At 46.1% G+C, this 23512-nt stretch overlaps 2 protein-coding genes and 1 long non-coding RNA gene across 8 annotated transcripts; 1 reads left to right on the top strand and 2 right to left on the bottom strand.

Annotated features, from left to right (window-relative positions):
- The first annotated feature begins 241 nt into the window (after positions 1-241).
- Positions 242-11952, top strand: LOC125707890 (ankyrin repeat and SOCS box protein 2-like). Of its 5 annotated transcripts, XM_048975305.1 has the most exons (11): positions 242-393; positions 2501-2681; positions 4854-4985; positions 5997-6166; positions 6643-6798; positions 7003-7248; positions 8165-8336; positions 8928-9531; positions 9631-9784; positions 10599-10747; positions 10959-11952. In XM_048975305.1, the coding sequence occupies exons 2-10, from the start codon at positions 2629-2631 to the stop codon at positions 10742-10744; spliced, it is 1833 nt and encodes a 610-aa protein (XP_048831262.1). In that variant the 5' UTR covers positions 242-393; positions 2501-2628; the 3' UTR covers positions 10745-10747; positions 10959-11952. The 5 variants fall into 5 exon arrangements, with proteins under 5 accessions (XP_048831262.1, XP_048831258.1, XP_048831259.1 ...); XM_048975301.1 differs by having other exon boundaries at positions 10599-11952; XM_048975302.1 differs by having other exon boundaries at positions 253-393; positions 801-2681; positions 10599-11952.
- A 52-nt stretch (positions 11953-12004) lies between these two features.
- LOC125707892 (protein FAM181A-like) lies at positions 12005-15730 on the bottom strand. Of its 2 annotated transcripts, none has more exons than XM_048975307.1 (2): positions 15587-15730; positions 12005-13495 (listed from the first exon to the last, which is right to left on the bottom strand). In XM_048975307.1, the coding sequence occupies exon 2, from the start codon at positions 13414-13416 to the stop codon at positions 12550-12552; it is 867 nt and encodes a 288-aa protein (XP_048831264.1). In that variant the 5' UTR covers positions 13417-13495; positions 15587-15730; the 3' UTR covers positions 12005-12549. The 2 variants fall into 2 exon arrangements, with proteins under 2 accessions (XP_048831264.1, XP_048831263.1); XM_048975306.1 differs by lacking the exon at positions 15587-15730 and adding an exon at positions 13666-13806.
- A 5054-nt stretch (positions 15731-20784) lies between these two features.
- LOC125707893 (uncharacterized) lies at positions 20785-22959 on the bottom strand. The gene is made up of 3 exons (XR_007382386.1): positions 22811-22959; positions 22056-22112; positions 20785-20859 (listed from the first exon to the last, which is right to left on the bottom strand). It is a non-coding gene; the product is annotated as an uncharacterized LOC125707893 (long non-coding RNA).
- Between the last annotated feature and the right edge of the window lie 553 nt (positions 22960-23512).

Below are 23512 nucleotides of genomic sequence, written 5' to 3'. Positions count from 1 at the left end.
ACAACTATTGCATGACTGAAAAATAAATTGCATTGTAAATTAGCGCAATAACTATTTGTCCTTCCCATATTCTCTTATGAAAATACCATAAAATTGACTTTAGTCAAATTCAAACATTAAATGTTATTGTAAGACGTGCTAAGTGGAGTATGCAGGAAAGGCTTAAGTACTGTTGCTGGATCCAAGATCAAAGCCAGATTGTGGTTCAAAATAAATGTTATAAATAGGACCTGCCTAATATATATAGTACCATGTGATTCCAGCAGAAATAGTCACTAGCTCCCATAGGCCTCTAAGGGCCATCCAGAATCATAGTGGAGACCTTGCTGGAGTAAACAAGAAGACTTCTTAAAAAGTCACCGGTGACGAAAACAAACAATTCATCAAGAAAAGGTAGGTTTGGGTCCTTTTTGTTTGGCTAGTTATAGTTAAAGTGGATTTCACCGCATTGTTCCAGTCATTCAAACCCTTCTGAAATTTCTTCCACTGAATCTGACCTCAACGAAAATTCTATTCATTCAATCTTAAAGATACGCATTAATTTATAGTAGTTTGCACTAAAATGGTATATGTGCGTGTGCATTGCATTCTGGGGCTGGTTTGTGGTGTGTTGTTAGGACACTGTGCCTGATCAGCAGAGTAACTTCACTAATTGGTCCTTGAGCAAGGCCCTTACCCTCAGCTGCTCGAGGGACTTGTTGACTCCACCATCTCAGAAATACATCACTTTAGATAAAAGCCCCTGCCAAATAAATATATGTAAAGTTGACTAATCCACATTGCGGGGGGGGGGGGGTTAGGGTTGGAAAAACCACGTAAAATGGTTTGGTCCACTTGGCGAGCGAGGAAACGGGTCCAAAAGGTACGAGAAAGGCGAGGTGCAAAGATATGTAAGAGATCACTGCGAGATAACAGGTGAGAAGCTGCTGTAAAGCAGCACCTTGCATATATTTTATGCATTTAAGAGTTACTAGACTTTTTGTGTGTTGTCTGCTTTCGCAAAACCAGATTAATTTCTTACGCCCACGATATATCGAAACCGCGATGGGGAAAGTCGTTATGCAGAAGAGTCGACTGTACATGCATTCAGATTTTTGCCATAAGATCTGTCCTGTGTTTTCAGGGCACAGATACTCCTGGTAGTTTGTAGCAGCTGCTGCGTGCCATTGATGGGGGTTTTCATTATAACTATGACAGAATATGTCATGTTTACTAAGATTAGTCGGACATGTATAAATCACTCAGTGCAGTTCTGTTGTTCTTGGGAAGTATTTTGCCACAGGTCTTATCTTGTCGACAGGAAGTGACAATTGCGATTTGTGCATCTGCCAAAACAAACTTGGATTAAAAACCCTTGATTGACATGAATCAGGCCCTTTTACTGTGAATATTTACAAAGGAAAGAATGACTTAAGAGAATTACAAGAGAATCGAAAGGGAGAAGCATAGAAAATGGAAAGAGAAAAGTCAGCGGCGTTTATAACTATTGAAAAAAAGGGGGCTAAGTCAGGTGTATGTGAGGCTTGAATGTTTTTTTGAAGGAAGACTGACATCGGAGGTAAAATACTTGGGACTAGGCTTACAGTACTCTGGGCTATAGCCCCAGATAATGGGACCTAACCATGCCCATGAGATAAACTATGTGGTAAGCACATACCTGAGCATGTATAATCCAGCTTTACCTGTGGTAAAGGCAACGTAATTGTACAACAATTGTACAACACAGGCCGTAACTGCTACAGCATATTTGATAGAACAATTAGAGGTGGAAATTTCCAGTCCAGAAAGTAAAAATCCAAACAGGGATTTTGTTTCAACCAACCAGTTGAGTATAAAGAGTCACAGTCATATAGTACTCAGGTGGTTGGTTGAAACAAAATCCTGGTCTGGATTTTTATTTTCTGGACCTGAAATGTCCGCCTCTGCAATTAACAGACACTGAAATTATGAACCTGATTTGCTATTACTATAAATTGCATGTTCAAACATTTCAATAGTGATAGGACAGTTAAAAGCTTTCACATAAACAATTACGTTGCCAAATATCGAACAAAACGACACTCCCAGGGTACAGCGTGACAGGCATAAAATTGAGTGCCAGCAGGCGTAATTCAAGCTTCATCCTCCGGAGGGCCACATCCTTCAGTCAGGCTGAGATGAGGGGCTGCTGCGGTCAAGCCACAGGATGTCCGAGACAGACAGGAGCACATCATCTCCAGATGCAGCTGCGCTTTAAGGAGGGGCTACACGTCCTTTGATTTGCTGCTTTTTGTATGGTATACCGCTGCGTGTGTTTGTGTGAGTACAAATTCTGAAAGCTTTCAGTACATAAACAAAAAAATCATTATGGGAAAGTATCCCCACAAATGGATAGTATCAGTTAAAGACCAGATGTTGTGGAGTCTCCAGAAAACAAATGTTATTGTTTGTTTTGTGTAAGGGACAGCAGCTGAGATTTTGTCAATTGCTAATGGCTAATGATAGCTAACTGACTGGCCAGGCCTGTTATGGAGGGACAGTACCCACCCCCGCTATAGTGCTGCCTTTGGATCGTTCCTGACTACCTGGGACGCTCTTCGGCCAAAGTGAGGAGCCATAGAGACACAGTACACACCACCATCGCCGCCCATGCAGGCCGGTGGGTCCTCCTTGTTAAACAACAGGACCAACAGCTTTTCCAGGTAAGCTCATCTGTGCTTTTCAAAGGACTAAGAAATGTATGTCAAATATGCTATAACTGCATTCATCAAACCTTCATCAGCATCTATTTATAACTAATCAAGTAATCAAGTGAATATTTGGGATTAACGGAAACACCACAGCCCTCTTCCTTTTAAACACCATTACTCACATTCGACCTATTGTTATAGTGACACGTCATAGGGTTCAAGTTTTATTGTCACGTGTTCTGAGGAGATGTGGAATTCTTGGGCAGGGGGAGGGGACAGGTGCACGAGGGGAGAGTACGACAAACTGCAGTGTAATGAAAGACAAAAGACAGGTGGATGGTGGGGACAATAGGGCAGCAGTGAAATAAAGGACAAAATAGCGGTGCAATAAAAGACAAGACAGCGCAAGACAAAAGCAGTGCAATACAAGAAAAAAAACAAAAGAGAGTGGGACTCAGCGTGTCGCCACGCTAGTGCGCCATCTTCATAGTTAATTATAAGGGTATAGTACTGTAATGGTAACACTTTACTTGACAGGGCACGAATAATATAACATTATATTATTATTTACGTATTAAATAACCACAACCGAAGTCTTAGTTACATACCGATAAAATGTTAATTCATCATAAATGAATCGTGCCGCATGTTTTATCCCAACCAGTTACTTGCTATATTTCTTGCTATAGCTCTTAATTCGGTAAAATTGTTCTCCCCATGTCGTCGTGGGGTACTCCGGTTTCCCCCCACAGTCCAAAAAACATGTTGAGACTAATTGGAGTTGCTAAGTAGGTGTGTGAGTGAATGGTGCGTGAATGTGCCCAGCTGGCCCCCCATCCGGGGTTGTTCCTTGCTTCGTTCGATAGGCTCCGGACCCCCTGCGACCCAGTAGGATAAGCGGTTTGGAAAATGATGGAATATTTGTTCATGGTTTGTACTTCAGCAGTAACTGAGTTATTGCTAAGTATTTATGTCCCGTCACGTAAAGTGTTATAAGTTAGCTTCACGCCCTTTTTCTGTAGTGGTTTAAATGTCTCAGATTTGTAATTTAAGTACAATGTCCTCTTTATCCGTGTATTTCACTCCCTCTTTAAGTTTGTATTATCTGACGTGTTTGTGATTGCGTCCAGGAAGCCCACAAAATGAAACTATTTACTAGTACAGCTAATAAAAGGAACACATTATCAATCTGAAGGACTTAGTGCTTATCTTCTATGTCAGATAACCGAACACGCTCCAGGAAGTAACCTCCTACAAACATTTGAAGAAAAGGTTATAACGGTGATAAATTTCAGGATGTACTTCAACTGTGAAGGGACACATTAAACAAGTGCGTACTATATATATCGCGTAGGTAATATTTCCAGTGGGTCTGCAGCTTCTCTCAGGCGACGGCTAACACTGATTACCAGGCTGTCCCTTCAGACTTCTAAGGGAGCTATTGTGTGCGGCAGCTGACTTAGACTTGACAGACTGGTGCATGTGACTGCTACAGACCATAGACTCGATCGCTGGGATGTGCACCTGTCATAAAATGAGACAAAAGAAACTGTATGTTTTGTATTTTGAAAAAAATAAAATAAAAAATCAACCGACACAAACCATGTTCAAAAGCAAAATAAATGCGAAACTCAGACCTTACGGAGAAATTTTATTAAAAGTTTACTTTTGCATTATATTTCATTCTTGTGTTTTATATTTTCACTAGTGCCTGCCTCTGTCCAGAGATCTTTCGCAGAATTTCCTTTCTCGGCTTTGGAATTCTAAAGAATAACTGAGGCTTTCCGAGGAAGTACTTACGGGTGAAGTACATGCAAATAGCCAAACATACCGGTTATTCCGACTGTAAGGTCCACCCGTGTTTGCGCAATGTCACATGCAAAACGACCGTCCACTGAAACAAGCACGCAAAATAAGCTGAAAGGACTCCTAAGGTCCCAGTGAAATTTGGCATTATCTCGCTCGCCGCGGCTGTCGGCTTCTCCCTGTCTTATATGGTCATCCAGCTGTCTCCCACCCCCCTCCGCATATCAAAAGAGACCCAAAATAGTCGCCGATCGCGCAGCTGGGACCCTGTTGTCATCCCCCAGCAGTAAAGCTCCGCACGCCGGCGGCGGGTAGCACGGAAGCTCCGACGATGACACGGTTTAGTTACGCTGAGTATCTCTCGTTATTCCGCTCCAGCGGGAAAAGGAGCGACAGCGGCGACGCGGAAGGTGCAGTGAGGAGCTACTCCTTTGTTACCGGCTACGGGAAGCGATGTATTGCCTGGAAGCGTTCGGATGGGAGCCTCTTCGTCACTCCGGAACCCGAGGAGTGAGTGTCCTTATTTACCTCGCTTTCTGTTATTGCATCGGTCACTTGATATATGGGGCAATTGTATTAAAGTAAGCGTTTGTATTATCAATGTATCACATGCTAACGAACAGTTTACTAAAGTATAAACTAAAAATGATGTATGCCATATATCTGTAATGAGTTTTCGTAGAGAGTTTTTGTTTTTGCCGTTTGTGTGTGGGATCAGATGTTCCCACAATGTAACTGAAAGCATGCTATTTTGACCTTGTGGGGACTGAAAAAATGGGAAACTAAATTTTATAAAAGTTTGTCACTGCAATAAAAAAAAAACAAAAAATGCGAAATGCCTTGTATTTTGTTCTGTTACTTATGGTTAAGGTTAGGTCTGGGTAGGGGTTAATGTTGTTATGCTGGGATTAGAGTTTTCCCAGTAGATATGAAGGGAAAGTGTGTGTGTGTGTGTGTGTGTGTGTGTTTGTAATTATATGTAATTCTCCCTGCCCACTAACCCATCAGCCCATACACAGTTATCCCGTCTGTATAGCATTTGTTTGGTATTTATATGTCACATAATTGGTGAATTGAACAGAGAGGAATCAATTCATCAAGGTGTGTCTGTATACTTGTTAGACGAAAGACATCATCCACCTGGCATTTGCGTGATTAAGTGCAATGCGCAGAAGCCATAAAACTGGTTTTCAGGTATTTATTTTCAGACTTGCCTACAACATCCTGCACAATATCTATGCTAATTGACGTGGAGGAGTATCATCATTGAATTGTGTTGTTTTGCCAACACAGTGTACTGTCATATTAATAATAAATCACAAGCTTTCTCTCAAACTCTGGTCTGGATCTGGAGTTTTAGACGGAGGAACTTGGTCTGAGGACCTGAGAGCATTTTATGGTGTATGGTGGATGGGAAGGTGGATGACATCATCAGAGCTCGCGCCATATATCAGTGCAGAAATACTAAGGCATGAAACTGTGCGAAAGACAGATGACGGTTGTCACGTTTGCGTCTTTAAGGGCCGTGGACCCGGTTGTCATGGCGATCAAGAACGGAGATGTAAAAGAGGTGCGGAGGCTCGTGGTTTCATCCCCGAAAAGCCTCACGCAGGCCAATAGGGAGGGTTGGCTGCCTTTGCACGAGGCGGCGTATCACGGGCAGAGAGACTGCATCATGGTCCTGCTAAAGGGTGAGTGGTCCCCTCTGAGTGGTCCCCTAACACCCTCACATACCCTGAAAACCCTCTCTTAATCCCTCTGTGGATCATCCATCCATCCATCCATTTTCCAAATGGGGGGCCAGCCCATCTCAGGGCACACTCACACACCATTCACTCACACACACACCATTCACTCACACACCTATGGGCAATTTAGCAAGTCTAATTAGCCTCAGCATGTTTTTGGACTGTGAGGGGAAACCAGAGTACCCGGAGGAAACCCCACGACGACATGGGGAGAACATGCAAAGTCCACACACATGTGACCCAGGCGGAGACTCGAACCCGGGTCCCAGAGGTGTGAGGCAACAGTGCTAACCACTGCACCACCATGTCGCCCCTCAGTGTCCATCAGTGTAGCATTAATATTGATTATATCTGTATCCCCCTCACTTTACCGTGTCACCCTTATGTACCACTTTTCTTGTCCCTCCTCTGTTCGTCAGCGCGGCCGGAACTAATCGACAAACGCACTCTCCAGGAACAGACGCCGGTCTTCTTGGCGGTAGCTGGCGATCATGTGACCTGTGTGCAATGGCTGCTGGAGAACGGTGCGGACCCCGACATCAGTAACAAAAACAAAGAGAGCCCTCTTTACAAAGGTTAGTGTGCTGATGCCTGCAGCCCTCGCAGCTGTCGGCTTGATCCGGGAAAATCCCAACTGCCACAGCAGGATTTGAAACCTTTACTGGAGGTTCCCCTGCGTACGCAGCTTGACCGTGTGAAGAGGCTAACATGTGTTTCAGTTTGGAAACCCCCCCCCCCATTTATCAAATGTAACAAACCTCTGTGCCCCCTCCCCTAAGCCTGCGAGCGTGAGAATGCCGAAGTTGTGGACCTCCTCCTGAGGTTCGGCGGAGGAGTGAACCAGCGTTGCAGCCAGGGATGGACAGCTCTCCACGAGGCGGCCTGTCGCAACAGCGTCGACATATGCCGGATCCTGGTGCAGGCCGGGGCCAAGGTGGACGCCACCAACACGTATGGGGTTACGCCCCTTTTCCTGGCGGCTCAGGGCGGGCGGCTAGAGGCCCTGGAATTCCTCATCCACAATGGTGAGTTCCAACAGCTCCCCGTACTTCAGGGGCTCCATTTGGGTCATTCTCTATGACTTCACGTTGGGTGTAGTGGAAACCATGTTTGAGATATCAAATGCGATAAATTAAGTCAGTGTATATGTGGAACCCCAATGACAAATGGAGGTGAACGCTACAAGGAACCCTTGCTTCGAATGTTTATGCAATGCAAAACACACGACTCTCAGGGTCTGTTATCACTTTGGTGCACATTTGCCAGTTGCAGATACTCCCTTTGGCATGGCTCATCTATGCCTCAGGAGGAGCTCAGATTACGCCTGGTAACCACACTGGCCACTGGTTTTACCTTCAGCGATCTAAGCTTTGCTCTTATCTTATCCTGCCTGTCCCATCTGTCCCTGTTTCACACGGTCTCCTCTCGCAACTTTCCTTTCAAGCCATTGCATCACACGCACAATGATCAACAGTTTATCAATCCATGTGGGTCTCTTCTGGATCTCACTTCCTGTTCAGTAGCTAATCAGCCCAAGAGTCCCGTCAGCCATACAGGTGGTACTAGTGTCAGCAGCTACGCTCCATCTTACTCTGTGAACTTTGTGTAGCTGCTCACCTTCCATGTTGGTGCGGCAGTTGTTCAGTTGGAGCCGAGAGTCTGAATCATTGTAGGTTGTAGCTTGGGGATGTACCGGAACCATGTGGGACAGCCTCCGCAAGCCAAGGCCACGTTCCACGAGTAGCCTGAGGGTTTAATGCAATGTTTTCCAACCCGATCCTGGGGGACCCAAAAACGGTCCATGTTTTTGCTCCCCTCCCAACTCCCTGCCAGACAGTTCATATTTTTCCAGGAGCAAAAGTCTGGATTATAGTCTGGAGACTGGATCACAGACTGGAGACGTCTGGGTTAATTGATCACCTCTGCCATGTGGCCCCACAGGTGCTGACATCAACGGGCAGGCGGGAGACGGGGCCACGGCACTGTACGAGGCCTGCAGGAACGGTCACATGGATATTGTGGAGCTGCTGCTGACCCACAATGCGGACGCCAACCGGCCAGCCAAGGCGGGGCTGCTACCGCTGCATGTGGCAGCCCAGCACGGGCATTATGAGTAAGTGTGACCAAGTACAGACACACTGAGCTCATGGGCTTCAGCACCAGGGACAAGTTAGCCGGCATATATTTGTATATATACTTCCTCGGATGTATATAACACCAATACAGGTGCATATAAGCCCTGGGCAGATGTTTATAAAGTGTGTACAAATGTTCGTAAGACTTTTAAGAGTTAATAATTTGTTTGCTGTTATATTTGTAGTATCAATATCGTAGTATAGCAATGGTAACATAACTGAAAAATGTTAAATATGAATGGTATATGCAGAAAATTAGACTATATATTATTATTTATATATATTTTATAATAGCATTAAAAAATTTCAGTCGCTGAGTGATGCTCAAGATATGGTTGATGGGAATATTCTCTAAACCAGTGTTTTCCAGTTCGGTCCTCAGGGACCCACAGTAGGGGGCTGGGAGGGAACAAAATCGTGGACTGTCTGTGGGTCCTGGAGAACCGGATTGGGAAACACTACTCTAAACACCCATTGTGTGTGTTAGTCCTACTCCAGGGGGCCGTTCACTGATCTTACTTTTATTATTTTTCTAATCACATGGCCTGTGTCCCTCCCTCCCCCCGCAGGATCGTGTCCCTGTTGATCCCGGTCACCAGTCGGACCAGCGTGCGAAACTGTGGGATCAGCCCGGTCCACCTGGCTGCCGAGCACAACCAGGACGAGGCTCTGGAGGTCCTCATCGAGACCGGCTTCGACGTCAACGCCACGCTGTCCGGGGACCACTCCGGCAAGTATGAGGACCGCCGCTCTACACCGCTTTACTTCACCGTGGCGAACGGCAACACGGAGGCTGCCGCGATGCTGCTGGAGGCCGGCGCCAACCCGAACCTGGACATCTTCAGCCCACTGCTATTGGCCGTCAGGCAGGGCTGCGTCGACACCGTCGCCCTGCTATTGGAGCATGGCGCGGACCCCGACGTCCGCATCCCCACCCACCCTACAGCTTTCCCAGCCGCCGCAGTCTTCTGCATGAACCAGCCCTCCCTGCTCAGAGTCCTCCTGGATGGCGGCTGCGATGCCCAGGCCTTCTTCAGCTGCGAGTACGGCAGCGACCCACACCCTCCTCTCAAGACCAGCGGCATCAGCGGCGACTTCAACAGCAGCACCCTGCGCTTCAGCACCCCGGTGTTCCCCGTCAGTTCCGACGAAGCCCGCACGGTCCCCTTGCAGGTAGCCGCCAACATTGATGGCAGCCAGCCTTGGACTGGGGTTACTCTGCTTGTGACCTGGCTCACCTCCCAACTCTCCTCTTGCTCGATTGCCTGCCAGTTCTGCGAGGCGATCTCCTCTCCTGCCGTGAGCCGCTGGGCAGGACCCGTCATCGACCTGCTGCTGGACTACGTGGGCAGCGTGCGGCTGTGCTCCCGGCTCCTCCAGCACCTGGACAGCTTCGAAGGCTGGGCTGCCATCAAGGACAAGTCAGGTGAGTGCGCCGGCTATTGGGAAGCAACCAAGCACAAGTGCTAATTTAGTGGAGGGAAAATTAACGGGATACGCTGCAGGGGTCAGCGTTTTCTGTACATTTTTCTATTAGATAACATCTCAGTTTTAGAAGAATCCAGTAGCATGTTGAAGAGCTATGTTTGGGTTTGGACAGTAATCACGTCCCAATCAATAGTGTGGAAGTACTGTGTGTTTAGGGGGGGTAGGGAGCAAGGGGTTGATTTGGTCCCTGTCGATGCTGAATCCAAACCTAGACCCTCAGGCTTGACGCTACCGCATCACCAGCCCGATTTGGATTTTCAAGTGTGTATATTGTATTACATTTTCTGGCACTGCTCAGTCTGTTCATCCTGCCATTTCATATTAATCATATTTTCTTTGCTGCATAACAGTGGCAGCCGTCAGGGACATAAACGGTCACCCGACCCTGACTGGGGTTCCAAACAAGACCCATAAACGTGCACTTGGGTGCAGGTGCTGTGCAGGACTTTCATTAAACACAGAACATAAAGAATGAAAATCAGAATATCTGGCACAATGTCCCTTTCTGGGCTGGTCGCTTACAAGCCGTCCGTAAAAGGAACCTTATCTAGCAAAAATAAATAATAATAGGATCTAGTTACGTCGAGACAAAGTGGTACAAATCAGGCACCACCATACAATATGGCGTAAAGTGTGATGCTGTGCATGTGCCGTATATGCAAGGTACGAATCGGGCAGGTGGCGCAGATCACGAAGATAATTGTTCATAAATTGCTGATGTGATTTTCCCATCCCCTTCGTTGTGTTTACAGCATCTCCCCGCCCACTAATGCACCTGTGCAGACAAAGAATTCGTGAGCAGGTGGGAGGGCGGGGGTTGCGGCGTCTGGCCACTCTGCCCCTCCCTGGAAGACTGCTCAAATACCTGAACAACAACCATTCTGAGGATGACTGCTGACAGGTGACTGGCCAGGATGGATACTGAGCTTACAAACAGGCCTTATGTGGATATTAATCAGACAATTAAGTGGAAGGTCATATCCCAGTAGTGCTTGATTTGGAAACAAAACAATCAGAGAATATTTAATATTCAGTTTGGAGGTGTACATTTACTGTACAATCCCTTATATGTGTCCTTGCTCAGTGTGTATCTTCTCCTTGATTGGCTGCAGGATTTTAAAGGAAGATGTGTTGAGCTATGCAGGTCAGGATGCTTCACAGATTAAACTAGACTCTGCCTCCGAGAAGCCATCGTGTCCTGACCGATATAGATCCTGGAGAGCTCTTGAATCTTGAATCTTGCGGTGTATGACGGTAGGCGTGCAGCTGAAGCGGTTTGTGTCTGAGTGTTTTCCACACGCCAGCAGCTTAACACGCGTCGCTGTCTCGAGATTTTTCACTGTTCATTCGTTGCGTGAATATTTCGTGATCTTGTGAATTGTAGGTGGTACTGTATTTAATTAGAACGCAATGACTGATTTCCAAAAAGCTGTAGACCGCATGAAGTTGCCTTATTTATAATGCGTGAAAATAATGTCAGACGTGAGTGTGATGTCGGTCGTTTTGCAACACGAGTTTGTTTTACACGTTGAACATTTGTTTCGAATAAAACTGCTTCCGGTTATACTAATCAGTATTATATAAGAAAGTCCATTTTATACCAAAAAATAAATCAAATTCTGCAGTTTTTAAATGGGTTTTAAATATTTTGGAATAACTGCGGGTTGTACGGTGGTGCCTGCTGAAGTGTTGGAAAAAATGTGTTTGAATATAGTGAACATACGCATTTATAGGAAATTGAAATGAATGTCGATATTTTTGCACGGTGTTTTCTTTCTGCTTGTTGTATTAATGTTTACGTTTCCACGTTTTTATAACGTGAATTATGTTTAATTATCGGCCTATCAGGAATTGCCACATATTTAAAGTGTGCTTTAGGGATCCTGTTGTGTGGTGTTGACCGAAACAGAACATACCTAAAAATGTGAATTCTTTACTCTTTATTTAAAAACGTGGGTTCCTTGAGTCATCTGAAATATATTACAAATAGAAACGGGAAGGAACTTCAGACAAAACTGAGATCTTCTCAGATTTAAATGTGATGAACTCGGAATGTATTTTATTCAGTACGAGCCCTGAAATTTAATAAATTTACCATTAATTTGCGATCAGTTCTACGCAGGTCCTTCTTTATAATACGGATTTGTTTGGTTTTCCAACACAATTTAATCTTACAAGGTGTCATACATTGCTGTTAAAACACGTTCTTTTGGCATTTTCCATGACACAGATTTAGTAAGTTTTACACATACCCTTATGCTGATAAAGCTTTGACGTACAAGTGAATACACAATTTGTTACATCAGAAACTGACATTCTCAAAATATAGGCTATAGCATGTTTATAATTAATCCTCTATGTGTTGTATCCTATTACGTTATTCTATACAGCTGCCTTGGTAATCGCGGAAAAAGAACATTTAAATTCTTTTCACATCTTCATGAATTCATTCAGTGTTTGTTAATTTGACGTAAGTGCTTCAGATCACATAGGCCTATACACAGTTAACAAACAAAACTTTAGCCCGTTAGAAAAAAATAGCCTTACTGTTGGAAAAATAAACATTTTCAATGGTTTTAATTAGAGCCTGCAATAAATAGATTGATCGGGGAGTTTTAACCAAATATCACAAAATATCTAACAGTTATTTACATTGTGCTTGTTCCATAGTTGCTGGTCATGGTCTAAAAGACGATATGACCGTCAGATAAATCCAAATACACTGAAAATAGGAGATGGTACCGACGGTTTTGTGGGGATGGGCTTCACAACGACGTGAGTTTGACTTTTCTGTCCATTTTGGATGTCCGATGTCTCCGCATGGACAACCGTGGTATTCCCCCATAATCCCACCTCCGAGAAACTTGAGTGGGGAAGGACTATATGGCCTTGGAAGACGTGGTGTCCATGGTACTGAAAAGGACAGCAGCCGCACACGTTCACGCTTCCTGGGGTGATGTCCAGCATTAGCGGCTCTTTCTCGGCTGCGATCTGATCACTTGAGAGTATTAAATGAGCTTTTCTCTCGTCTGGAGATTTCTTCTTGTTCTCCTCCTCCGGAGCTGAAGGCCCACTGGCTCCGACGTCTCCAGGGCTCTTCCTCCAGGAGACCGGCAAAGCATCACGTTTGCTCCTGGAGGAACTGGGCTCCTCCCAGAACGACGCGGGGAGCTGCCGCTTCCTCATGGGCACCTGGTCTTGCCTGTGAGGATCGTGCTCCACTTTGGGGTTCGGATTCAGCCCGGAGTTGTCCTCGGTTCGCACTTCCGCTCCGCTCCTGTCTTTCAATCGGGAAAACTGGAGGTTACGATTCACTGGTTCAAACGCGTACACTGCAGACTTGTCTTCAAGGGTTTTGGGGACTCCGCATTCATCCGCCCTGTACGCATGGCACCTGGAGGGCATCCTGGAGCACTTCTGGGAGAAGCGTTTCAGTTGTTTCTGTAGGTATTTCCTGTGGTCCACCGAGCGCCTGCACGGAGCGGACTTGTCAAGGGCAGCCTTTATATCGCTTGATGCCAAGTTGACAAAATTCAGCAATGTTTTTACTTCACTGTCCGCGCTGGCCATGATTTCATTATTAGATTTATAGATTCGGTTAATCCATACTATCGGTGCAAGTTACGGATTTCTTTGCCGTCTTCATAACCTAGAAAAATATCAAATTCTCGCATCATTCACAACGCAAGATTGGGAGCGTCACGTTTTCACACCGATAACCCAAAGCTACTCCCCCCCTGTTAACATGCTGCATGCTCTTTCGGCATGCCACAGTCGCTTGAGTATGAAATGTTCCCAACTTGCCGTTCTTCAACTTACCGTCCCTCTGAATGGTAGAATCCCGACACAACCTCTCTTCCAAAAATAGTTTTACCACTTGAACAAGCTGAATGAATATAAACAGCATGTAGTTGTGCTGCTTTCTTCAAGCCAATCAGCGACCTCTTTCGCCACACAATGCACCCCAATCAGGCACCGAGCTTCCCGGTATCACATTCTTTTCCATTGCAAATTGTTGTCATGGGGACCCCCCCCCCCCCCCATGAAAAGCGGCTAATAGATGCAATATTTCTTTGCAGCCGTTCCTCTCTGTTCTGTCCCTCACTCTCCGGACCCCTGAACCTCTGTCACGTTTTTTCCTCTCCGACGTCTCAAAAACGTCGTATGCTGACGGTGTGCAAAGACTACTTAAATCTTTTATTCTCGAATATAACTTAAGTCTGTCTGGGGGTTGGCAGTGGGCATGCTTCACCGCCACGAGACAATGCCAGCTTTTAGGGCTCAGTTCGGGCTACTTTTAACTGTTCTGATCTGGAGTCCTTTTCCCCTTCTAAGAGTGATGTCAGAAAAAGTAGGATTTGGAGGGGGGGTGGTGGAATCTAAAGAGATGTGCGCATATCCATGGAAAGGGGGCTTGAACGCTCAAGAATCTTGTCTTTATGTTTGCCCCCTCAATCGAGCCACACAAAGGCTGAATTACTCATTCAAACCTCACGGGACAAAGGAAAAGGAGCTGGATAGCACTCCTGCATTTGTAGTCAAACATTTAGAGACTTAAATCGAGTCGTCATGAAGGAGAAAGAGTGGGACAAAGCCCATAGAATTGCCATCAGCAAACATTTTCCTGTGTCATATTAGTGAGGTCTCCATGGCTCCTCCTGGCTCGGGGACAATAGCACAAGTTTGCACACTCGAATACTGTCACCCTGCCAACGCCGACAAGGGCCAAAAACAGGACAATCCGTGGAGAAAGCATGGACTCCGCGGGGAAGGTGGCAATAGAAAAGGGAGAAAGGACTTGTGAAATGCTAATTGAGCTCCATCCCCTTATTGAGAAAAAAAGGAGTACCAATCACCCCCTCCCCTGAAGCACCTCCTCCCGGCAAGGTGGCACTTAATGCGCGTAGACTGTCCCTCAAGGTAACGCGCGACGTATCGCCCCTGCAGCCTCCTCTGCAAACCGGACCGCAGTCCACCTCGCCCATCATTTCCTCTTACGATGAACTGTCAAGTTGCACGATCAGGTTTTAAGAGTGAAATACTGTACACAGCCGACTTATTCACGCGAAATTGAGGGTTTTAGTGACAAAACATGAATTCAGAATTAATTAATCCAATACCCTAAGCGCACACCTAACCCATAGACCTACCTAATGCAAATTCCTTCATGCCGGATACGTCTTATAAACGATACAGGATGATATGATTATAATGTCCGTATTCACGTCTGTTTCGTCACTGCAGTTTCTCGGGATGACCGATGCAGGAAATGTATCTTTTCCTAGGAAAAGCGGTGTGTTCCATGCATATAGAAACGGAATACGGAATAAGCGTTTAGGGAATGCTAGTGAGATGGACGGAAATGACACTACCCAATCTCTGAACCCAACACTTATTTGTTTTCCTATTTCATAGCTAATTCTATTACGTCCCATTTAAAAAAAAATTCACCCTTAATAGACAGATTAATATACACATTTGTTGGAAACTAAAGAGGTGGATATAAAAGGCCGTCCAAGAGACGAAATTAATATGCGCACAAATGCAAATAGTGCGGAGAAAAAGCGGCGGAACGAGAACTGTAGTGACAATGAGGACATTGGACTCATTTCTGTCCTTTCCACGCTGGCTCCCATAGCAACACCAGATAAATTTGACTGCAGGGCCCTGACACATGAACACATGCGCATGTCCAGATGAGCAGGAGAGCGATTGACTCTGAACACTTTGCCCGACTCACTTTCCCCACGCCCTCAGCAGCAGCTGCACAGACAGGCCCTTGTTTTGGGGCAGCAATCCTTCTTCGTCGGGCCCGGCCGGTAGCCATCCGAGAGGGTGCTGGAGCCCATTGTCGGTCCCAGTGCTCTATCGTGTCCACCTTGCTGTTCAGCTCAAAAGACCAATTAACAATAGTGACCCCCCCCCCCCCCACACACACACACACACACAACCACCATCACCCTCCCCCCCTGTTCCTGGGCTTGCAGTCCCACTCCTGGTCTTTGAAGTGAATAGGGGTGGGGGGGGAGAAAGGGAAGTATTTGGGACTGATAAATACCCCCACGTCTGGTCGTCACGCCAACTTGAGTAAGACGGATGGGGCGCGGCCTGTTATTTATGTCACTTTAAAGTCGACCATCTTTAATCAGGAACCCCCCCTCCACTCCCCCCAGTCACCAACCCCCAGATAGCCAGGGAGCATGAGGGTCTTCTCTCATAGCAGCCGACAGCAATGGCTCTGCAAGAGGAGGCCAAATTAGTTCAATTAGCAGAATAATTAGTTTCAATCGTGTGCTTAAGTGCCCGAATGGGACAAAAACTCACAGAGGGGCTCGCGGACGCCGGGCCGAATCCTGGAGCGGCGTGGGGCGACGCGGGCAGCTCCACCGCGAAGCCTCATCAAACAGAAGCGGCGAGTCTGCGACTGCATGCCGCCTCATAAAGAACTTGATTAAAAGTGGATGCGGTTCAGGGCCAAAGCAGGTGCAGCCAGTGCCGGCAGCCGTTTTGTTTGTGTTTACCCTTCTTATTAGCGGCTGCTCCGCGACTGAACCGCTCCCGCGGGCGTCTGCTGCAAAGCCAGCCGCGCACACCAAAGCAGCCGCTGCGCTTTGAAACGCCGCGCCGTTTACTTTCAAGTGGAGCCCCTCGCTGGGAGCGGCGACGTCGGCGATGGGGGCTGCAGCGCGTCGCGGTGTCAGAGACGCTCAGGCACCTCGGCCTTCAAGACAGATGGCGGGGCTGTTAGGGAATGAATAGGTGCGGCTGTAAGTGTCACACACACACACACACACACATACACACACATGCACAGAGCCTGCATGCCACAGTGTTCCATCCAGGTGAACCTCACACTGATCTTGGACATAGAGGTCTGCTAAATGTCCCCCATGAATGTTCTGATACAGCGAGCTTGAAAGTTCCCCTCTGGTACCCCCCCACCCACCCACCCCAGGCAGAACACCAGTGTTTGTTCAGAGTTCATCCAGCCAGCTGAGGGTCAATTTCAAATACACTCCAGTGTCACAGTGTTTGGAGAACTGGGCTCAAGAGTCACGTTCCAGGAGGGGGGTTTATACTTAGCTTTGCTTCGTCACAACTGTATGCTAAATAAGCCACTGCAGTTCATAGGGCTTGCAGTGTTAAGTGTAAGAATACGTTTCCCCCAATATAGCAGTTTTTATGAAATTCCCTGCACATAATGGTAACAACCTAGATCTGTATTTACAGAAGGAAGAATCGATGCATAACATAATTTTGCCTGGCGGTTACGTTTATATTGTGTTACTTGAGTCCATTGGTAACGTTGGACGATTTCGTAACTTCGGTTGCTATCGAAAGAGAGCTGATGTAGTATAACGTTGTTCCACTAGGTGGCAATAGAGCACTTTATTGAATATTTCAAGGCCCCGCAAGAGTTCAGTGAATGAATTTCCTCTGCAGAGCTGGTATTTCAGTGTTTTACTTCGGCTTTAAGAAAAAAAACTTTGGGCACAGCATTTGTAATTATATGCACACATGGAAGCGGGTATATAGAGTGAGAAATCAGAGCATAAATTCTGCTGAAAGATATTTATTGCTGCCGATCTCACGGAGCCTGACATTTTTCTCTGCATCAGGCACATGAAATGATTTCATTACTAATGATCAGGCTTTTCTTTTGCATATCAGTTTGTATTTTGTATTGGAGGGGATATTTAATAGCGGGTAAATGGGTTTGAGAGGCTGAATATTTCTCTGCTGCCTTAGCCCGTGATAACAATGGTTGTGGGTTATACGTGAATCTTCAGGAAGTCTAGGTCAGACATTCCCAACTATCACTCTGAAATAGAACAGAAGGTGGAATCCCCTCCCCTCCCCCACACACACAACCATCCCAACCCACTCCCACCCCCACCCCATTGCTGGTATATTTCAAATTGATAGATGGATTGTGTGCCCGCTTGGCTGGCTGAGACTGTCTGCCTCTCTGAGAATAGCTCTGATAAACATTCCCTTTTCCCTTAGTGGGACAGTTAGTAAGTAAGTAAGTAAAGTTTACTTATATAGCACTTTTCACAGACACTGGTCACAAAGTGCTTTACAATAGCAAGGTAGGAGGCCACCTGTCAATCCTGTTGGTTCTGCACCTTCCAGTGCACAACTGGCTCAGACCCGGCCAACATCTGACAACCTTCCAGCTTCAGTCAGACTTGTATCTCTTCATTGGGCAGTTTTCAGAAACGCAAGAGAGCCTGGGTATGTAGCATCTTTTAAAAGTGTAAAAAGAGAATAGCCTTGCATTTCAGTTTGCTATTAAAATGACTGTGTGCGTCTGGAACGACAATATCTTGCAGGACACTGTACTCACTGTACTTAAGCAATATATGATTTACTACTATTATAATCCATTCTACAAGCATGGGCGGTCTGTTAAGAAACAAGTGTGATAGACAAAGTCACACCTCGATAATCCTCCGATGTAGGTAGTGAGGAAGAGCTGGACTCTGATGGACGTGTGTCACTCACAGATGCTGTTGTTCTCCTTGGTTACACAGCAAAGTACGCAAATAACCAAACGAACTGGAATGAAGAGACCTGCCAAAGGTAAGGAGTCTGGAGGAGGACTGTGTGTCAGGCCCTTTGGACAGGTGACCGTACCCACGTCCCCATGAGAGAATGAGGCACAGTGGGAAACGGTGCACGCAAAGCTTAACGGAGCTCTCTCTACATTAGGAGGTTTGAACACACAAGAAACACTCCATTTTTTTATTATTTTAGAAAATACTACTGTACTCAGCTGTCAGAATGCCCCCCCCCCCCCGATCCCTCCGGTGGGTGTCAGGAGGGGTAAGTTTGTTTAACTCCCCTGACTTGTGTCCCGAGGCTGTGTTTAGTTACATTAATTTCCCGGCACAGGCCTGTAGTGTTTCAGTGGGTCACGTAAACAGTCCCCCCCCCCCGCTTACCATAAAAGTGGCTAAAGATTAATTGTGCCCTCATGCCCTGTCATTAGCAGGCGCTCTTACCTCACTGGCTGGGCCCCTGAGGATGGGCCAGTATGTGAGGTGATGGCAGATCCTGCTGCCTCTTCTATGTATCAAAGCATCCAGCTCCAGGCGTTTCTGGGAAGTGTCGCAGCACTGCGCCACTGCACGCTTACGCGTGCTGCACTGTTCCAGGGATCCTCGATATGGCTTTTACTGTCACTGGCTCCTGATGGCTAAATTGTAGCGCAGGGCAGCCACAGTACAATTTCCAGTGATTTCTAACCATTTCGTTTGGGGGGGGGCATCATTTCACGTGCGAGGTGGGATCCTGAAGCTCCGCCTCACTGCTGAACAAATTCCAAAGGCAGAAGGGTACAGAGGGTCCACTTCTGAGTCCATGAGTGTCAGCCTGCAATTCTGTAGCCATAACAGGCCCCATTCAAACATTCCCCATTTGGGGCAGCCCCTTTAACATGCCGCCATCTTAGAACAGTACAAATGGGGAAAGAGGAAACAACAGCACTTAGAAGCCATTCCCATCGGTGGATTTACCTGTCATTATTGCACCAGCTCTGAGACGGATATAGAACTGGGTCTGTTATGCCCATGAGGCACAATTAAATCTTGGTGTGCAAATTATATTATTTGGAGGGAAAGTTACTAGCTAGGGTGAGTCAACAAGTGGTGCCACAAGGGCTGGTATGTGTAAGATGGGGTCATGACCCTGTGGGTGCAGAATCCCTTCCTGCCACCCGCCCCCCCCACGCCTGCCACCACGGTTTTGTGCCGCGGGAGTCGGTCCTGTGATGGATCGTGTTGTGACAGCCGCTTGTTTGCCAGCTGGGGGTTTTAACCACCGTCAGCAGAAACCGGGGGGTGATTTAAGGCTTCTGTCTTGCCCGTGCATCGATTCTGGACGCAGGCTGCTCAGGCGACCAGCCGAACGGCCCCCGTGGGACGCCTCGTACCCCTGGCAGGATTTATCAGCTCTTCACAGGATACCTGGCCCCGAGGGGAGGGGGCGCATCATTTCAACAATGTATGAGCTGGTGGGTCTCAGGGCATTCGGCCGACTTTTCTGGGAAGAAAAAAATATATAAATATAAGCCAACAGAAGCCAACTCTCTGGGAGTCTGATCCCATCCCTGACGTGCTTTAATGATGCCTCATTTATTCAGTCTTCCTTCTGAATAGGAGCAGAAAGTGAATTAAAAATACATCCCCTTAAAATAAATACTCAGGACTTCATAAATTACAGACTTAATAGCATCAAGTACGGCTGGCGAATTCCAGCAGCAGATAATGTAAAAATTATCACTTACTTTGTCGGATTTTATCTCAAGCGTGTCAGCTCATGTGCAATTAAACTCAATAAAAAAGGATTTAAATTTTTTAAAGACTAATAAAGGGAAGATGTAAAACGTCAGTTCCTGTTAAATTATTTATGTCTCACTGTAAAAAAAATTTTGAGCAGAACCAAGAATGGTTTTTTTAACGGCTGATCCGACCAGAACCGAGCCTGCAGTCAGTCCAAGCTGATATGGACATAATAGGCTGGGGAAGTATGTGCATGTTTTTGTGTGGGAGCTACGCCTAATCATTGTTTTTATGGAAATGTATTTGATGACATTCACAAGATGAGAAATATGTATTATGTCACTGGTTGAGACAGACAGGAAGTCCAGGAGCTCTTTAAATGTTCCTCGTGGCAGATTTATGGGCTTGATGTGGGATTGTGGGAAGGCGAGGTCATCACTCTGTCAGTCATTCATCAGGAGAGGGAGCACGCTGCTGGGGCTCGTTCCCAGCCCAGCAGGCAGGCGGAGCCCTCTTCCACCTTCCAGCGCCCACTCCCAGCTGCGGAATGGCAGCATCGAGGGCTATCAGTCAAGCGTGGACCTGAATCCATAGCAACTTCATCCATCACCATTTAAAAATGTTACAGTCTCCAAGTTCAGCCAGTGGGGGGGGGGGGGGGGGGTCCAAACTGCCGATGAAGCAGGCCTCTCCACCTTCTTAATCCGCTCCACCATCCACCAGCTTCCTGTAATTAAATGGCGTCAGTTTGTGGCTGTGTTCACAGAAACAGCCAGCAATTAGCAGAAAAGGCCGTTGGTCAGGCTTCTCCAATCAGCAAATTGAAGTTCAAGCATGTCACCTGCCTCCGTGACAGCCTACTGAGGCACTCTCATGTTCGCTTAGCTCTCCCTAAGTTTGGTCTGGTCGATATTGCGGTCGATCGTCTGAGTGGAACACCAGGGAGACGGAATATTCAGCTGTTTATCAAGAGCGGCAAGTAACACTACTGCAGGCTAATCAGCTAGCAGCTGCTCCGCTACACCTGGGAGACTTCAAAATGGAGGTAAGAGAATCAGGTGACTGAAAACACAACAGGGTACGCTAGGTACTCTGGGGTGCTAAACTGCACTGGTCTGTGTGAATAAACAAGAGCTTTATCTCTTAAACGGCCCCAAATGTACTGAAAATGCTTCATGATTCCTTTATGCGTTTCTTCCTGGACTTTCTGGAGAGGCTCTCTACAGCTGATGCCAGCTTCTGGGAATCAAATTATGTCCAGGGCCAAAAGATAAATTATAGTCTGGTCTAGGATCAGCGTGATGGCAATGGATTCCTCCCACAGGAACTCTGCTCCTCATTATTCATCTGAAATCTGTGTGATATGATAATCAGCCTGAGGTCCCTCCTCTCAGGTACGGCCACCAGCAGGGCTGCGTGGAGGTCAGGAGAAAAACCACTGGGACGGTACACTGTGACATGGGGCACACCAGGTACTGTTTATTGCCAGAGTTGGGTAATTCAGGTTCAGAGAGTAAAAGTCCAGACCAAGACCTTGCTTCAACCATCCAGTTGAGCATATAGAGTCACAGAGTACTCAACTGGTTGGTTGAAGCAAGATGTTGGTCTGGTCTTTTACTCTTGGACCCGAATTACCCAACTCTGATTATTGCTGTCCTGGTTCCATAAGCTGGTAGCATGTGTCTCTTTGTGGACAGGTATATTAGATTTAAGCACAAACTCACATCAGGAAATGTTTGATCCAGAAAGCTGTCACCTTTCTGCTTGGCTGCTAACTCTATTCAGAAACTGAAATCGTGCGAGACCAATAAGCTACGGTTATAGCTCGACTGCGCCATTTAATCGGACTACTGTCCCTGTCCCAGTATACATGTACGGGAGGGAAAATGATTTATTGAGCGAAGTATGTCCGACTCCACTTACAATAGGTGGCGATATGGCTCCTTTTAGCTTGTAAGTTCAGGGCTTTTCCCGGTTGACCTATTATGTCACAGACGTAAAAAAAAATGAATAACATAAATAATAATGGATGGACATGAAATTATTTGCGATCTGGTCAGAAGAACAGATACAACAAGATCAGGATCGCAACACGAACACGAAATACCAAGTATACTGTATAATATACTACGGCAGCACGGTATTGGAAATTTCACAAATATTGCAATGTGATTTTGTTGTAATAAATATTGAGGTATTTATGAAACAAGAAAGGAGGTCAGCATAAAATTCTCATGAACCCGTCTGGGAGTGATTTAAACAGCAAAGGTGAAAATGATTGATGCAGCGCTCATACAAAAGCTGTGGAGGTAAACTTTAAACTGATTTTTAAACATATACTAGATAATCTTGAAAAGGATTAATCATTAAAATTGCAAAACCTGCCAAGTTTTTTTTTTCCTATGACAGAGTAAAAATGTTTGAACGAAACTTAAACTCCTTAAAATCTTAATCTAGCTGACTAGCGGTGTAAGAATTGGATGTGCATAACATGTGATGTTGGTAATAATATTGCACGTCGTCCAATCCTACTACAGCCATTTATTGAAATCAGTACAAAATACCCTGCTTCGTGTTGTGATGTCATTTGGCACCGGTACCAGTTTTTGTGCCAGTTGAAAACCAACACATTTGAAGTGCAGTTTTGGTACCTTCTTGAAGTACCAAAAGTACGGTACCTGGTGTGGTGGAAACGCACCCTTTAGTTGAGCTGTGAATTCGACAGCTGTACATTTTGTATGTTGTCCTTTTTTCCATCTTCCTTTTTTCCCTTGTGGAAAGCAAATGAAGTGCGGCAACAACGCGACCTCTGCTCTGCTCCGAGCCTCTTCCGCGTGGCAGCTTCTTCTGTTACTTCCGGGTCAGAAAACCAGGGGGAAACTGGAGCATGCGCAGAGCGCCTAGGCCGCTTTCAGTTTCAGCCAGTTTTAAATCGACTCCCAATCGCATTATCTGCTTGTCTTAGTTTGACTTTGAGAAATATGATTTAGTACGATTTCAGTCGGACTAACATGTTTACATGCACTTGAAAGATCCGGTTTTAGTAGGACTAACAAAATAATTCGATTTTCTTAGTGTGCACGTAAACATATACTGAATAAAATAAAAAGACGTCCGAGCAGAATTTCATACTACTGCACTTGCACTTTGTTCTCGGTTCATTGTGTTTTGAAATAGAAGCTTTCGAATGTCATTTACAAGGCTTCACAAAAGGAGGCCCCATACAACATTCTGGACTAGTGTCAGAAAGAACAAGAGCTGGTAAATGATGACCACGCACTGGCCACACACGGCTGTGTGCGATTTAAATGCCAGGCACACCATGTCGGGTGGGGGCTGCAACACTGATGTGTCTATGCTGATAAGTGTAACATTGATAT

Source organism: Brienomyrus brachyistius, chromosome 14, assembly GCF_023856365.1.
Source record: "Brienomyrus brachyistius isolate T26 chromosome 14, BBRACH_0.4, whole genome shotgun sequence".
Classification (NCBI taxonomy): Eukaryota; Metazoa; Chordata; class Actinopteri; order Osteoglossiformes; family Mormyridae; genus Brienomyrus; species Brienomyrus brachyistius.
This window is presented reverse-complemented; position numbering and strand designations above follow the sequence as displayed.

Coding starts and splice junctions, on each gene's coding strand:
- LOC125707890 (XM_048975305.1), top strand. CDS start 2,629: ATGCAGGCCGGTGGGTCCTCCTTGTTAAACAACAGGACCAACAGCTTT. Junction 2,682..4,853: donor AGGACCAACAGCTTTTCCAG/GTAAGCTCATCT, acceptor ATTCCGCTCCAG/CGGGAAAAGGAGCGACAGCG. Junction 6,167..6,642: donor CATCATGGTCCTGCTAAAGG/GTGAGTGGTCCC, acceptor TCTGTTCGTCAG/CGCGGCCGGAACTAATCGAC.
- LOC125707892 (XM_048975307.1), bottom strand. CDS start 13,416: ATGGCCAGCGCGGACAGTGAAGTAAAAACATTGCTGAATTTTGTCAAC.